The 11,730-nt window shown below is 52.9% G+C and overlaps 4 protein-coding genes across 12 annotated transcripts in view; 1 reads left to right on the top strand and 3 right to left on the bottom strand.

Annotated features, from left to right (window-relative positions):
* LOC137846204 (butyrophilin subfamily 3 member A1-like) overlaps window positions 1-11,730 on the top strand; it is a 228,584-nt gene that overhangs the window by 50,810 nt on the left and 166,044 nt on the right. The window lies entirely within an intron of this gene.
* Window positions 1,041-2,695, bottom strand: LOC137846300 (butyrophilin subfamily 1 member A1-like). The gene is made up of 5 exons (XM_068664239.1): window positions 2,638-2,695; window positions 2,523-2,543; window positions 2,273-2,293; window positions 2,082-2,114; window positions 1,041-1,904 (listed from the first exon to the last, which is right to left on the bottom strand). Exons 1-5 carry the CDS (start codon window positions 2,678-2,680, stop codon window positions 1,369-1,371), a joined length of 654 nt encoding a protein of 217 aa, XP_068520340.1. The 5' UTR covers window positions 2,681-2,695; the 3' UTR covers window positions 1,041-1,368.
* Window positions 3,686-11,730, bottom strand: part of LOC137846215 (butyrophilin subfamily 1 member A1-like) — a 76,029-nt gene continuing 67,984 nt past the window's right edge. For 2 of the 9 annotated variants that reach the window (XR_011090421.1, XR_011090420.1), the window contains exons 5-6: window positions 5,647-6,582; window positions 4,714-5,551 (exon numbers count right to left, since the gene is read on the bottom strand). Coding sequence is in view for 5 of the 9 variants with exons in the window: in XM_068664016.1 (XP_068520117.1) it covers window positions 6,200-6,582 (383 nt within the window). In the remaining 4 variants the exon portion in view is untranslated. Of the gene's footprint in view, window positions 4,165-4,713; window positions 5,552-5,627; window positions 6,583-11,730 lie in introns of those variants that run through there. The other 7 variants (XR_011090419.1, XR_011090423.1, XM_068664012.1 and 4 more) reach the window with 7 other exon arrangements.
* Window positions 6,856-10,144, bottom strand: LOC137846159 (butyrophilin subfamily 1 member A1-like). The gene is made up of 4 exons (XM_068663862.1): window positions 8,820-10,144; window positions 8,067-8,414; window positions 7,079-7,360; window positions 6,856-6,863 (listed from the first exon to the last, which is right to left on the bottom strand). Exons 1-4 carry the CDS (start codon window positions 8,917-8,919, stop codon window positions 6,856-6,858), a joined length of 738 nt encoding a protein of 245 aa, XP_068519963.1. The 5' UTR covers window positions 8,920-10,144.

The following is an 11,730-nucleotide window of genomic DNA, read 5'->3' as shown; positions in this document are numbered from 1 at the left end:
GGGAATGGCCTCAAGTTGTGCCAGGGGAGGTTCAGGCTGGAAATGTGGAGACATTTGTTCTCAGAAAAAAAGATTAGGCATTGGAACGGGTTGCCCAGGGAAGTGGTTGAGTCACCATCCCTGGAAGTCTTTAAAAGATGTTTAGATGTAGAGCTTAGTGATATGGTTTAGCGGGGACTGTTAGTGTTAGGTCGGAGGTTGGACTCGATGATCTACAGGTCTCTTCCAACCTAGAAATTCTGTGATTCTATGATTCCTCCTAGCTTTGACTAACAGGACCAACACCAAGGAGACGGTCTGCTGCAAGACACCTTCTCAGGCAGCAAAGCCTCAGGACAGAAAGCACCCAAGAAATACCACTGCCAGACTCCATATTCCTCTGCAAAAATTTATTTGACACAGTCCTGCTGTGCCTTGATGTGCTCCAAAGGAGGGAGCAAAGAGCCCCCACAGGCTGCTCATGCTCAGCACCAGGCACAGAGCAAGGATCAACCCCAGCCTAGGAGGCAAAGGTGGCCTGCACTGGCCAGCAGCACACGGTGACCACATCCCTTGCCCTGGGGTCTGCAAGCAGTGCAAGCAGAGGGGAGTGGAGTATGGAGGGCTGCTGCAGCCCCTGTGCTGCCTGCTGGGCTCAGAGGCAGGGTAAGACCTGCGAATGCCAGCAGGGCTTGTGCCCCAGCACAGGAGTTGTGTGCAGGGAAGAGCCCAAAGCACCACAGCTCCCCGAGCTCCAGTTTGTTCGAGATTCCCACAGACCCAGTCCTTTCCTGTGCTTTCCCTGTGCTTCGTGGGATGGATTCCACAGCATCCTGCCTTCCCCAACCCCTCCCACAGCATCCAACTCAGAAAGCATCCCAGCCTTGCAGCATCCTGGCCCCAGAGCATCCAGCCACGCGAACAATTTCGCTGCCCCCCACAGTAGCCATGCTCCAGCTCAAATCCAGCTTCCACTGGACTTTTCTGCCCTTCAAGTTTCCTGTTCTTTTGGAGGTATGCAGCTTCCTTCAATAATGATTTAAAATATTCACACGCTGGGATTTTCCATGTTCAGAAGTTGATTTATTCATTTACAAGGAGTGTTACTAATTCTTTTACATCTAAATTCCTGCTATATACTTCATGCTTTCACACTCAAAGCCAAATTCATCACTGGAGTTAGAAACATGTTTCGCAAAAACGAAGTAAAAGGGCTGCCTGAAGTCACTACCCCCCACCATCAGCCACAGGTCTCAGCGTGCAGGGAGAAACACAGGGCAGCCCCTGGCCCCACTGCCTCTCATTCCTGCACTGCTCCTGCACGATGAAGGAGAGGTGATGAAGGAGTGCCTGGAGAAGGGCAGGAGCCCCCCAAGGGAGGGAAAGGGTCTACAGGGTGCTGTCCCTCAGGCACAGCTGGGCATTTGTCCCCAGCCAGAACCAGGGGCGCATGCTCTCCCCTTTCAGGAAGACATCTGTGAAAATGAAGATCTCGACCCCATTGTCAGCATTGATAAAAGACACCTGCCCCTGGGTACAGTCCAGACAGACCCAGATCCTCGTGGGGACAGGGGACAGGGACAAGGGCTTGGGAGGAGATGTGAGAGACGTGAGCTGCCCCTCCTTGTACTGCACAGCCCAGATCCCTTCTTCAGGGCTCATCTTGATCCACCCCTTCCTCTTCACCGATGCCCTGGCCACCCCCACAGCCAAACTTGAACACTTTCCCTTCTCCCCCTCTACCTCCACCTCCCAGTAGTGCCTCCCCTCTCTGAACTCTTCACGGCCCAGAACACAGCATCTAGTGTCAAATCTCTCCGGGGTTTTGGGCACCTGCTGCCATTTACTTTGCCATCTCACACTGCTCTTGTTCTGAGACAGGACGAGCAGGGGATGAGCCGTGCATGGATCCAGGGTCACCTTCACTGCAGGGACAAAAGGAGCCAGGCCATCAGGGGCAGAGCTCAGCCCTGGGCAGACTTTCCCCAGCTCGGGGCCAGGAGCTGCCCCACGGGGCAGGAGATGGGGCACCTCTTGGCTCCTGAACATGCCCAAGCAAGGGCAAGAGGAGCACTGCAGATGGCAACTTAAAACACACCTACCTGTATAGTGAGGCAGCAGAAACTTTCTCCATGCTGGAAGGAGAGGGGAGAGCTGGTCACAGCCCACGGCTGGTGCCCAGTAGTTGTGGGTTTTGTGAGGGGTCAGCCCTGGGCTTCTCTGTCCCAGCTGCCCACCCTCCCCTGCACATTGCCTTGACATTGCCCTTGGGCCCAAGCTCAGGAACACTCACCCAGCTGTGCAGCTTGTTCCCCTGGAAAAAGAAGCAAAAGCAATATCTGATGAGAGGGGAGAGCTTCTCGCCCCATGCCTGAACCCCAAACTGCTTTGTTATGGTGCAGAATGCTCACTGAGCTTTGCATCTTTTTTCTCTGCCAAACAAAAGCAAAAAGAAAGCATGATGTAAAGGGACATCTTGCCTTCTCAAAATGTCCACTGGTAGAACCCAAATTCCTTCATTTGAGGGATGGGTGGGTACTCACCCCACTCTTTGGCTAGTTCCTCTGCAAAAGAAAAGCAAAAACACTTGGTGAGAGAGTACAGATTCTTATTATAGAGAAGAACTCATTTTCTTTGGGTTTGGGGCCAGACACTCACTCAGTCTTTCAGATTGGTGCACTAGAAATGAGAAGAAAATCATGGTGAGAGGGAACAGCCTCCCATCCCATTGCGGTGACCCCAGATACATTCAGATGCAGATGGAGACTTACCCAGCCTTACATTCTTTTCCTCTGCAAAAGAAAGAGAAAAGCAATGCATGATCAGAGGGGACAGCTTCTCCTCCCATAGCTCCCATTGGAAGACATGAAGTTCTACAGGCTGGGAGAGGAATGGTTGGAGAGCTGCCAGGCAGAGAAGGACCTGGGAGTGATGGTGGACAGTCGGCTGAATATGAGCCAGCAGTGTGCTCAGGTGGCCAAGAAGGCCAACGGCATCCTGGCTTGTATCAGAAACAGTGTGACCAGCAGGGCTAGGGAGGTGATCGTCCCCCTGTACTCGGCTCTGGTGAGGCCGCACCTCGAGTACTGTGTTCAGTTTTGGGCCCCTCGCTACAAGAAGGACATGGAGGTGCTTGAGCGGGTCCAAAGAAGGGCGACGAAGCTGGTGAGGGGCCTGGAGAGCAAGTCCTAGGAGGAGCGGCTGAAGGAGCTGGGCTTGTTCAGCCTAGAGAAGAGGAGGCTCAGGGGTGACCTTATTGCTCTGTATAAGTACATTAAAGGAGGCTGTAGCGAGGTGGGGGTTGGCCTGTTCTCCCATGTGCCTGGTGACAGGACGAGGGGGAATGGGCTGAAGTTACGTCAGGGGAGTTTTAGGTTAGATGTTAGGAAGAATTTCTTTACTGAAAGGGTTGTTAGGCACTGGAACGGGCTGCCCAGGGAGGTGGTGGAGTCACCATCCCTGGAAGTCTTCAAAAGACGTTTAGATGTAGAGCTTAGGGATATGGTTTAGTGGGGACTGTTAGTGTTAGGTCAGAGGTTGGACTCGATGATCTTGAGGTCTCTTCCAACCTAGAAATTCTGTGATTCTGTGATTCTGTGATTCTGTGATTCTGTGATTCTGTGCGATTCTTTCCGCTGGGGAGGGACACTCACCCCGCTCTGCTTTCAGTTCCGCTGCAAAAGGAAAGCAAAGGCAATGCATGATCAGAGGGGACAGCTTCTCATCATATGCCTGCTCCCATGGCTACGCTCCAAAATTTATTCTTCTAGGAAGTGGCCAAACATAACTTTGCTCCCAAAGGAGAGACTAGACTAAGAGTGAGTGAAGTTCAGCTGTGAGCATGGCTTGTGCAAGCAGAACAACCAGCACAGAAATTGTGTAGCTTCCAGTACGATGCCACCAAAAGACAAGTGGAAGTGAATGGGGGTGGGTGGAGGATGTCCCTGTCCCGGAAGCGTCAGTGCAGAGCGCAGCAGCCTCGCAGCTTGCTCCCAGTCCGCACTTTGATCCCCGATCCCTTCAGCTATCCCGGCCACGTCCCGTGCTCAGGGCAGCCCCACACTCCTCACTTCTCCATCAGGGTGAGGAGCCAGCCCTGGGCTGCTCTGTCCCAGTTGCCTGTCTTCCCCTGAACATCGCATTTGTGTTGCCGAGGACACTCACCCAGCTCTGCTGCTTGTTCCTCTGAAGAAAAATAAAAAAGAGGGGGAGGGAAAAGAAATGCCTGATGAGAGGGGAAAGCTTTGCATTCTATCGCTGGACCTTATACTCTTTGTTGTGGTGCAGGATACTCACCACGTTCTGTATCCTTCCTCACTGTCAGACAAAAGCAGAAAGAATGCATGATAGAAAGGGACAACTTCCCATCCCACACTGCCCACCAATAGGGCCCAAATTCCTTCATTTTGGGGAGGGACACTCACACAGCTCTGCAGTTAGATCCTCTGCAAAAGAAAAGCAAAAACACTTGGTGAGAGAGTACAGATTCTCATTTCATGATGAGAACCCATTTTCTTCGGTTTTGGGGCAGACACTGAGTCTTGCAGATTGGTGTGCTAAAAATGAGAAGAAAATCATGGTGAGAGGGAACAGCTTCCCATCCCATTGCGATGACCCCAAATACTTTCAGATGCAGATGGAGACTTACCCAGCCTTGCATTCTTTTCCTCTGCAAAAGAAAGAGAAAAGCAATGCATAATCAGAGGGGACAACTTCTCCTGCCATAGCTCCCATTGGAAGACATGAAGTTCTTTCTGTTGGGGAGGGACACTCACCCCGCTCTGCTTTCAGTTCCGCTGCAAAAGGAAAGCAAAGGCAATGCATGATCAGAGGGGACAGCTTCTCGTCATATGCCTGCTCCCATGGCTACGCTCCAAAATTTATTCTTCTAGGAAGTGGCCAAACATAACTTTGCTCCCAAAGGAGAGACCAGACTAAGAGTGAGTGAAGTTTATCTGTGAGCATGGCTTGTGCAAGCAGAACAACCAGCACAGAAACTTGTGTAGCTTCCAGTACGATGCCACCAAAAGACAACTGGAAGTGAATCGGGACATACAGAGGACATCCCTGTCCTGGAAGCATCAGAGTAGAGAGGGGCAGCCCCGCACCTCGCTCCCCATCCTAACCTTGATCCCAATTCCTTTCAGCCATCCCGGCTGTGTCCCATGCCCAGGGCAGCCCCACACTCCTCACTTCTCCATCAGGGTGAGGGGCCAGCCCTGGGCTGCTCTGTCCCAGCTGCCCACCCTCCCCTGCACATTGCCTTGACATTGCCCTTGGGCCCAAGCTCAGGAACACTCACCCAGCTGTGCAGCTTGTTCCCCTGGAAAAAGAAGCAAAACAATATCTGATGAGAGGGGAGAGCTTCCTACTCCATGCCTGAACCCCAAACTGCTTTGTTATGCTGCAGGATACTCACGGAGCTTTGCATATTTTTTCTCTGCCAAACGAAAGCAAAAACAATGCATGATGGAAAAGGACATCTTGCCTTCTCAACATGCCCACTGGTAGAACCCAAATTCCTTCATTTGAGGGATGGATGGGTACTCACCCCACTCTTTGGCTAGTTCCTCTGCAAAAGAAAAGCAAAAACACTTGGTGAGAGAGTACAGATTCTCATTACATGACAAGAACTCATTTTCTTTGGGTTTGGGGCCAGACACTCACTCAGTCTTGCAGATTGGTGCACTAGAAATGAGAAGAAAATCATGGTGAGAGGGAACAGCTTCCAATCGCATTGCGACACCTCAAATCCCTTCATAGTTTGATGGAGACTTAGCAGCCTTTGCACGGTATTCATCTGGAAAAGAAAGAGAAAATCCTTGGAGTGCACTGTCCCAGCTGCCCACCCTCCTCTAAATATCGCCTTGGCCTTGCCCTGGGGCCCAAGCACATGGACACTCACCCAACTCTGCTTCTCGTTCCGCTGGAAAAGTAAAGCAAAAGCAAAGCAGGATAAGAAGGGAGAACTTCTCATCTGACTGATGCTTATGGGAAAACATTGGGTTTACGAATGCAGACTTACCTAACTTTCCAGCTTTTTTAATGGAAAAGGAAAGAGAAGTCAATGTGTGACCAGAAGGCAGTGCTTCACATTCCATGGCTACTCCCATAGCTAGACTCTTAAATATTTTTCTGAGGTAAGTGTGCACAGAGCACCTTCCTCCTATTTTGGGAGGGACTGGACTAACATGGAACAAGACCCAACTTTGAGCAAGGCTCATGCGTGTGGAGCCGTAAGGACAGACACTTGTGCAGCTCTCTGCACCGTGCCACCAAAACACAAGTGGAAGTGAATGGGGATGGGTGGAGGACGTCCCTGTCTGAGAAGCGTCACGGCAGAGCAGGGCAGCCCCGCATCTTGCTCCCTATCCCCACCTGGATCCCCGTTCCTTTCAGACATCCCAGCCGTGTCCTGGGCAGCCCCAGCCCCAGCACTCCCCACTCCCACCCCAGGCTCCAGCTGCTCCTCCAGCACCCCCGAGCCACCAGCACACAAGCCCCCAGAGCCCACCCAGACCAGACCCTCCCGCACAGACACCACTTCCCCAGGGGCTGGGGACAGGGACTGCAAGGACTCACCCAGCTCTCGCCTCTGTGCCTCTGAAAAGCAAAGGCGGAGGAAGAGGTGGTGAGCAGAGCAGCTTGGTTGCTGGCTGGGAACATGTGCAGGGGGGCTGCGCCTCGCCACCAGCCCCACGCTGCAGCTGTGCTCCCTGGTTTCCCACCCAAGACAATCCTAAGGCCTTTGGCATCCCCAGGAGAACATTCCCTTCCTCCTCCTATGCACCTCCCTGGGCCAGGGCTCAGCCCTGCTCCAGACCCACGCGGGTCCCTGCAGAACACCTCCCTGCGCTCCATCCCTGCGCTGCCAGCTTACCTTGCTTTCGAAAGAGATAAACACCAAGGCCAATGGACACAGCCAAAATCATGAGGACCATCCAGGTCTCGGCATTGTGGAAGAAGGGAGCTGAGAAAAGGCACCAGGACAAGGGCTGCATTTCTATGCCCGCAGGTGGAAGAGCAAGTCCCAGACTTGTCCTGGGCTGGGACAAGTGCAGGGGCCAGGAACACCTCATCCTGACTGTGCCATTTGTACCTGAGATGTGCAGGGATGATTCCCGTTCCTGCTGGAGGCGGCTGTTCCTGACCACGCAGGACAAGGGCCCCTCCACGCTCCCGGTCACAACGATGGCGCCTTTGATTTCAAAGAGCCCCTCCTGGTCCTGGGAATGTGTCTGGGAGACCGAGGGCAGGTGCTGCCCGCGAGCATCCCTCCACAGCAGCTGCGGCTTCGGGTACCAGCCGGCCGATCGACACCGCACCCAGACGCCTCCGGTCTCATAGACCCCCAGGGAGAGGTGGGGGTCAGCACCTGATGCTGGGGGAAGAGCCCGTGACTGGGGCTTGACTTGGGGAGGGATTCATTTCAATTCAAAGGCCCCATCTACTCCCGTGCCAACACAGCCCTGTCCAGCCACTGCCTCAGGGGCTCAGGGACTGGGCGCTCCACGTACCCAAGTAAACCCCAAACCACCACGGCTGGTGCCAGAACAAGAGAGCAGGGCTGCAGAATGCCAATGCCCCCAAATCGCCCAGAAAACCCAGGTGCCAAGGTTCAGCACTTCCAGGCAGTGTCTCTGCACCAAGCTGTGCTGGTTCAAGTATACCTGAGAGTTCCAGACATCATCTCAGGTCTCCCCCAGCAGAAAAAGCAAAATCATTGACATCCAGATGCTCAGAGGTTTCTACCCAGGCACAGTGTTTGTTCCCATGGTTGGCACAGCTGAAGAAGCTGCTCAGCAGCCTGTGCCCAGTGCCCTCAAAGCTTCATGGGGATAGAGTTCAAAGAGGCCACTGAGACTGAATGAAATCATTTCGTTCTTTCTGAATAAAAAGCCTGCAAGGGGCACAAGTGTGCTCCTTGCTGGACAAGTGCTCACAGAGAGAGGAGGAGAAGCCCCATCAGACTTAACTTTTTGAGAGGTCTTTTAGATGGCAATGAGGATGGGACAGGGTCCTGGGTGGGACTCAGAAACTCAGGGACTCCTGCACCATCCCCTGAAAGTCTCACCCCAGCCACTAACCTGACACCTCCAGATGCACCGTTGCTTCATCATAAGCGTCACCATCTCCCACAGTGCAAATGTACACGCCATCATCTGAGGGTCTCAGCCCAGAGATTCGCAAGTCCAGGCTTCCAGCAGAGAGGCCATCTCTGACCAACTCTGTCCTCCCGACATATGCTTCCATCTGCTCCCCGTACAGGTCCTGTCCATTGTGGTAGTGGTGCACTGTCTCAGAGAACTTGTCCCGGATCCACCTGACCTCCAAGCTGCGAGCATCCCGGCGAGGGGACAAGTGGCAGGGCAGCACGACATCCTGCCCCACGGTGGCAGTGAGAGTCTGGCCTGGTCCCTCCACTCTGGACTGGGCTGGGCAATGGAGAAGGGCACAGGGAGTAGGTGATATTTTGCCATCATAAATTTAGGGTCAGTGAGTGACAAAAGGCGAGCTGTGTGTGACTTGGTGCGTGCTGTGTCTGCCTTGTCCTGTTGGATACCAGGGCAACAGGAGAGGGAGAGGGAGGACGTGCAGGAGAAGGAGGGGTGCTGGGAGTGGGAGCCCTCTCTGCAACATTCAGGTAGATTAAGAAGAGCCAGAACATGCAGCTGAGGCAGTGCCCGTATTGCATGAAAGAACCAAAGGGAAAGCGAAACCGAGAGGGGGCCGAGCTGTGGGCTCAGGTTCCCCCTGTCCCACAGCAGCTCCCCTGCCCCATATCATCAAGTCTGTCAGTCCCAGGGGGGAGAGCCCCCAGCAGCCCCGCAGGATCCTACCTGAGCCCAGCCGGAGGAGGAGTAGAGTGACGAGGGAAGTCAGGAGGCCCCTGGCATGGCTGGTGAGGCTGGGGTGGCCGCAGCCCCAGGGGAGAACCATCTGTGCTGAAGTGGGAGCAGGAACTGGGGGCAAAAACAAGAGAAGAGAGAGGGGACCGAGGGGCTTCAGGCACTGCAGGCAGATGGGGAAGGAGTCCCCCTAGGCCCGGACACAAAGAGCCACAGCCAGCAGCGCCTTGGGCAGGGCGCAGAGCCTGCGCTTATCACGGGCTGGGGGACACAGCAGGCAGCCCCCAGGGGTTCTTCTCCTGAGGAGCCCCACCAACAGAGAGGTCCCTCACCGCACCTAGTCGAGCTGTGGAAAGCACAAGGCTACGCCCAAGTTCCCTAACCTTTGCCCAGCTCCTGGCAGCAATAACCCTCTGGGAGCAATTTTCCCCCTTTCTTGATGGGAGCAAATGGCTCCAGAGCAGAGAGGGATTGGAGGCTGCAGGGTATGGGGAGCAACTGGGTGCCAAGTCCAGTGCTGCCACAGTTCACTTAACGTTGTGCGGGCAAAGAGCAAGCCCTGCTCCTGGCTCCAATCAAGCAGTCATGGTAGAAGGTCAGCTCACATTGGCTGGGATCTTTTTCTAGAGCTTAGGTGGGTAATGAATCTTTACATCCTCCTGAAGGGAGGTCAGGCAATATGGGAGGGCTACAGAGAAAAGGTTTGTCTTTATAAGCAAAATATTTGTACGGCCAAAGCTGACTTCACGTTGAACCTGAACAGTACTGTGATGGGTATTGAAATGGACTTAGAAAAATATTTGAACTCCAAAAGTAGGACCAGAAAAAACATTGGTCTGTTAACTGATGGGGATGGTGTCCTCACAAACAAGGACATTGACAATGCAGAGATGTTTAACGCTTTCTTTGCCTTTGTCTTGAACATTGACAATGGGCACTGGGACCTGAGGTGCCGTGTGTTGGAGTGTCGTGACTGTGGGAATGATAAACTCCCAGCCAACCCTAAATTTTTGTGGGATTTGCTTCTACATGTGGATACAAGACTATAGGGCCATATAAGATTAATCCTAGAGTACTCAGAGAACTGGCAGATGTCACCAGGAAATCTAAATAAATTACTTTTGAAATATCCTTCGGAATCTGGAGAGGTCATAAAATCATAGAATATCCCGAGTTGGAAGGGATCCATAAGGATCATCAAGTCCAACTCCTGGCACCGCACAGGTCTGCCCAAAAGTTTAGACCCTGTGACTAAGTGCACAGTCCAATCACTTCTTAAATTCAGGCAGGCTTGGTGCAGTGACTGCTTCCCTGGGGAGCCTGTTCCAGTGTGCAACCACTCTCAGTGAAGAACCTCTTCCTGATGTCCAGACTAAACTTCCCCTGCCTCAGCTTAACACCGTTCCCGTGGGTCCTATCACTGGTGTTTACAGAGAATAGATCACCTGCCTGTCCTGCCCCTCGTGAGGAAGTTGCAGACCACGATGAGGTCCCCCCTCAGCTTCCTCTTCTTCAGGCTTGAACATGCCCAGTGCCCTCAGCCGCTCCTCATATGTCTTCACCTCTAGGCCCTTCACCATCACTGTGGCCCTCCTCTGGACACTCTCCAACAGTTTAATGTCCTTTTTGCACTGTGGTGCCCAGAACTGCACACAGTACTCAAGGTGAGGCCGCACCAGCGCAGAGCAGAGCAGGACAATCACTTCCCTCAACCGACTAGCAATGCTGTGCTCGATGCACCCCAGGACACGGTTGGCCCTCCTGGCTGCCAGGGCACACTTCTGGCTCATGTTCAACTTGCTGTCAACCACAACCCTCAGATCCCTCTCCGTGGGGCTGCTCTCCAGCATCTCATCGCCCAGTCTGTATGTATATTCAGGATTACCCCGTCCCAGATGCAGGACCTGGCACTTGCACTTGTTAAATTTCATGCGGTTGGTGATAACCCAGCTCTCCAATCTGTCCAGGTCTCTCTGCAAGGCATTTCCACCCTCAACAGAGTCCACAACTCCTCCAAGTTTGGTGTCTTTGGCAAATTTGCTCAGAATGCCTTCTAGTCCTACATCCAAATTGTTTATAAAATCATTGAAGAGGACTGGCCCTAAAATGGAGCCTTGGGGGACCCCACTAGTGACATTCCACCAGCCTGATGTGGCCCCATTTACCACAACCCTTTGAGCCCTGCCCATTAGCCAATTGCTTACCCATTGTATGATGTTTTTGTTTAGTTGTATGCTGGACATTTTGTCTAGTAGGATTCTATGGGAAACCATGTGAAAAGCCTTGCTGAAGTCCCAAAAGATCACATCAGCTGGTTTCCCTTGGTCAACTAGATGGGTGATCTTGTCATAAAAGGACACCGAATTTATTAGGCAGGACCTACCCCTCATGAACCCATGTTGGCTGGGAACAATGACAACGCTGTTCCCCAGGTCCACTTAAGTAACTTCAAAAATCATATTCTCTATAATTTTACCAAACACAGTTCTCACAGGCTGGGCGAGCAGGTGGGGCGCTCTCACCGCTCTTTTGCAGCGGTCTTTCCCATCAGTACTTGTAATCTGCTTGCGAAACGCCTGGCCATTTTATCAAACAGGCAGAAAACCATGGTTTCTGCATCTCTTGCAGCCTCTCCAGCAACAGTCACCGATGTAGCTACTCAAACGGAGGGCTTGGAGAAATACACTGCCATCCAGGTCTTGGAGAGGCAGGTGACCTGTTCTCTGAAAACACCAGTGATAGGACCCGCAGGAATGGCATTAAGCTGAGGCAGGGGAAGTTTAGGCTGGACAACAGGAAGAATTTCTTCACCAAGAGAGTGGTTGCACACTGGAACAGGCTCCCCAGGGAAGCAGTCACTACACCAAGCATGCCTGAATTTAAGAAGGGATTGGACTGTGCA

The sequence above is a fragment of the Anas acuta genome, chromosome 31 (genome assembly GCF_963932015.1).
Source record: "Anas acuta chromosome 31, bAnaAcu1.1, whole genome shotgun sequence".
Classification (NCBI taxonomy): domain Eukaryota; kingdom Metazoa; phylum Chordata; class Aves; order Anseriformes; family Anatidae; genus Anas; species Anas acuta.
The sequence above is the reverse complement of the archived record's forward strand: the minus strand, read 5'-3'. Positions and strand labels throughout refer to the sequence as shown.

Coding starts and splice junctions, on each gene's coding strand:
- LOC137846300 (XM_068664239.1), bottom strand. CDS start 2,680: ATGATTTTCTTCTCATTTCTAGTGCACCAATCTGAAAGACTGA. Junction 2,294..2,522: donor GGAACTAGCCAAAGAGTGGG/GTGAGTACCCAC, acceptor TTCTTTTTCCAG/GGGAACAAGCTGCACAGCTG. Junction 2,115..2,272: donor GGAACAAGCTGCACAGCTGG/GTGAGTGTTCCT, acceptor CTCTCCTTCCAG/CATGGAGAAAGTTTCTGCTG.
- LOC137846159 (XM_068663862.1), bottom strand. CDS start 8,919: ATGGTTCTCCCCTGGGGCTGCGGCCACCCCAGCCTCACCAGCCATGCC. Junction 8,415..8,819: donor CCTCCTCCGGCTGGGCTCAG/GTAGGATCCTGC, acceptor TCCATTGCCCAG/CCCAGTCCAGAGTGGAGGGA. Junction 7,361..8,066: donor GGTGCATCTGGAGGTGTCAG/GTTAGTGGCTGG, acceptor CTCTTCCCCCAG/CATCAGGTGCTGACCCCCAC.